The sequence below is a fragment of the Sorex fumeus genome, unplaced genomic scaffold (genome assembly GCF_029834395.1).
Source record: "Sorex fumeus unplaced genomic scaffold, SorFum_2.1 ptg000026l, whole genome shotgun sequence".
NCBI lineage: Eukaryota > Metazoa > Chordata > Mammalia > Eulipotyphla > Soricidae > Sorex > Sorex fumeus.
The window spans coordinates 7,458,264-7,461,813 of NW_026606083.1; the positions used below are offsets into that span (position 1 = coordinate 7,458,264).

Below are 3,550 nucleotides of genomic sequence, written 5' to 3' on the forward strand. Positions count from 1 at the left end.
GTCACTTCTGGGACAGGATCTTCAGGAACTCCTCGTAGTTGATCTGGCCGTCCTTGTCCAGGTCGGCCTCGCGGATCATGAGCTCCAGCTCCTCCTGTGACAGCGGCATCCCCATCTTGGTCATGGCCTGTTTGAGCTCGTCCAGGCTGATGTTTCCGTCGCTGTTGATGTCGAAGGCGCGGAAGACCTCCCGCATCTCAGACTCGCTGCCGTGCCCCTTCATCCTCTTGGTCATCTCGGCCAGGAACTCTGGGAAGCTGATGGCGCCATCTCCGTCCTTGTCCACCCGGGCGATGAGCTCCTTTAGTTCCTCCTCTGACATCTTCTTGCCCAGCGCCTGCATGATGGCGCCCAGCTCCTGCACGTTGATCTTCCCATCCCCGTCTGTGTCGAACCTGTTGAAGGCCTCCTGGAACTCCGCCACCTGCTCCTTCGGCAGCTCCTCACCCATGGTGCCGGCACTGCTCTGGACCCGGACTCGGTGCGACGTACTCAGGCAGAGAGGGAAGGTGTGCCAAGGACAGTCCTGCTCCCCTTTTGTGCAGTCGGAGCGAAGGGAGGAGAAAGGGTCCCCACCCTCCTCCTGTCCTGGGGCCAAGGCCTCCTCCCAGGGAGGGGAGCCAGCTGCAGACCAGAAATGCAGGAACTGGGCTGATGGGGCCCGCCCACGAGGGCTGCGGGCCATCGGGTCCGCCTGCTGCCCGGGGAGGGGATGGTTGTGCTGGGACCCCCTTCCTCTCTGGGCCCCAGGGGACAGGCTGGGAAGGGCCCAGCATGTAAAACGTGGTCCGGGTGACAGGATGAGTCGTCATTGGCTACAGGGAAGAACGGGCTTGGCCCAGGAGGATGCTCACTGATTGGGTCACAGGTCTCCAGGGGACGGATGCACTTTGGGTCCTGCCACGTCCACCGATGTCTTGTCCCTCCTGGTCCCTCCTATAGTGGAGGCCAAGGCTGTTTGGAGACCCGGGAAATGTGGGACCCATCATGCAAGAGAATTGCCCGGGGGATGGGGACACGGGCAAGTGGCCGGCCAGTGTGGCCTGGACATGCTCGGCGCAGAGGCTGCTGGGGTTGGACTATGAGGAAGTCTCCAGCACTGGAACCCCCATCTGGGCCCCCAAGGTCTTGTCAGTTCTCGGGGAGGACCCCGGCCCCGCACCAATGCCAGAAAGGACCCCCCCACCCCCATCCCCCTGACCAGCAGAGGCCAGACCTCAGGACTGTCCCCATGACCTTGGCAGTGACACCCAAAAGATGGGGAGCAGGGCGCTGCCTCTCGGACCCTGTATATGGCCCCAATCCCTCCTGCTGCTGCCAAGATGTGAGCACAGACAGCCCCTCGCTCGATCCCTGGAAGGGTTCTAAGACATTTCTCTCAGGGTCAGCCCAACAGACGCGAGGATTCTCTCCATTCCCAAAAAAGAGCCCCAAGGAACCCCGGCCCAGCCCAGCCCCACTCAGGTGCAGGGCCACGAAAGAGAAAGTGCCAGTGGTCTAACCCGTTTCTGAAGACTCGCAGGATTGTTATCTCGGCATTGGGCAATCTGTTTCTCAACAAAGCCGACAAGCCGGTCACTGGCAAAGGCAGATCTGAGGGCACAGACCCAGCTCCTTATTTGAAGATGGAAATCTGAATTTCAGATTTCCTTCCTTCACTTCTTATCAGCAGGACTTAACCTTAAAACTCCAAGACTCTTGAAAAAAAACCCTTCTTTCCCAACTTGGGCAGCCGTGTAAGGGGCGGGCACCCTCAGACACGCGCTGGTCAGGGGGCTGCCTCGGCCGGCCGCTGTCGGTGCAGACACTCGCACCCTGTCTGCCCTGATCGAGCACCTGCCATCTCGGAAGGTTCCGAGCCCTTCCGTGGTAATGCTCCCTGTGGTACGAGCAGGCATGCTTGTGGTGGGAAGCAAAGGCATCACTTCCTCCGGCCTGACAGACCTTCCCTCAGCACACTGCCTAGCCTGCTCGTGGAGGGGACCAAGGGGACACAGCTGCCTCGTGACCTGGAGTCCTCAGGCTCTTTCTGGGAGACTTGTCCCAGGCCCTGTCTGTGGGGGAGCCCCACCGCTCTCCCTCAGCCTCCCCAAGTTGCGTCTCGAGCCCAAGGGTCCGTGGGGTGAGCATCTCTGCACCCGGGGCTCAGCTGTAGAGCGTCTCCCACCGCCTGAGCAGCGCAGCGCCGGGCAGGGCGAGGCTGGATCAGGGTGGACAGGGCCTCACTGCTGCCCAGGACCGCCACACACCGGGGCACCAGTCCCAGGCCATTGCCCGTCCTCGTATCACTGGGACCTGCTGCCTCACACTACTCAACATGACGTCATTCCCGCACCTTTCTGCCAGATCCTGTCCCAGGGCTCAGGGGTCAGCTCAGAGGCTCAGGCCAGAGGAGTCACTGAGTCGCGTGGTCTGACCCGGAGCTGCTCGGGCCTGACAGACCTTCCCCTCAGCGCACAGCTCAGCCCGCTCATGCAGGGGACTGAGGGGACACAGCTGCCTCATGGCCTCATGTCCCCAGGCCTAAAGCACATGGCTGGCTTCAGCTCTTGCCGGGAGACTCAACTCACAGGCAACTGTCCCGTGGGGGAGCCCCAGCATCACCTAGCCCCCCCCCGGGATCATGATGGCAGGACAGGGTGACGGGGGACAGGACAAGAAGAGACAGGTCCGGAGGGAAGAGGGACAGGAGACTGACAGTAGGACAAGGTGCCAGGAAGGGAGGGGGACACGAGGGGCTGGCCCAAAAGGACGGTGACTAAGAGGGAGATGATGACAGGAGGATTTGCAGGCAGGAGGAGGCTGATGGAGAGATGGTGAAAGAGAGATTTGGTGACAGGACGGGGCGTGATAGGAGACCGTGACAGAGACCCGTGACAAGAGGAGACAGGCGGAAGGAGAAGGTGCCCCTGGCCATGGGGTGCAAAGAGATGAGGGTGGGGACGTGGAGGGTTTGCAGAGGGGACACCCTGGGAGCACGCAGCTGGAGGGAGGCTCTGCCGAGAAGCTTCCATGCCTGCTACCCCACACACAGTGCTCCTCTCCCACTGCCCTGGGCCCTCGCTTGCCCTGACAGCATACCCCCCTCCCCGCAGCCCAAGTTATTCCCTTCCTGCGCCCTAAAAGACTCTAGTGAAGGGACGGCAGAGGGCCAGGCCCAGCAAGGGAAAGGCCACACTGGGTCCAACAGCCCTGAGAGCATCTTGCCACACAGGAACCATGTGACTATGAGAGGAAGTGACCTGCACATGGGCAAGGGTGTGAGAGGGAGAGAGCAGGTGTGTGGCAGTGAATGAGTGTGTGAGAAAGTGGGTGAGTCTGAGTGTGTGAGAGACATCGGGTGAGTGTGTGAGAGTGAGTGTGAGTGTGTGAGAGACATGAGGTGAGTGTGTGTGAGAATGTGTGCGAGTGTGTGAGACTGGATGAACATGTGAGAATGGGTGAGTGTGAGAAAGCAGCCATGTGTGTGGGTGAGTATGAGTGTGTGTGGGAGAGTGTGTGAATGTGAATGTGTGAGAAAACAGGTGTGTGAGAGAACAGGTGAGTATGA

The 3,550-nt window shown here is 60.6% G+C and overlaps 1 protein-coding gene across 1 annotated transcript; it reads right to left on the bottom strand.

Moving 5' to 3' along the window:
* On the bottom strand, nucleotides 1-470 carry LOC130024076 (calmodulin-like). The gene has a single exon (XM_056114723.1). The coding sequence runs from the start codon at nucleotides 449-451 to the stop codon at nucleotides 2-4; it is 450 nt and encodes a 149-aa protein (XP_055970698.1). The 5' UTR covers nucleotides 452-470; the 3' UTR covers nucleotide 1.
* Nucleotides 471-3,550: the final 3,080 nt, after the last annotated feature.

Coding starts and splice junctions, on each gene's coding strand:
- LOC130024076 (XM_056114723.1), bottom strand. CDS start 451: ATGGGTGAGGAGCTGCCGAAGGAGCAGGTGGCGGAGTTCCAGGAGGCC.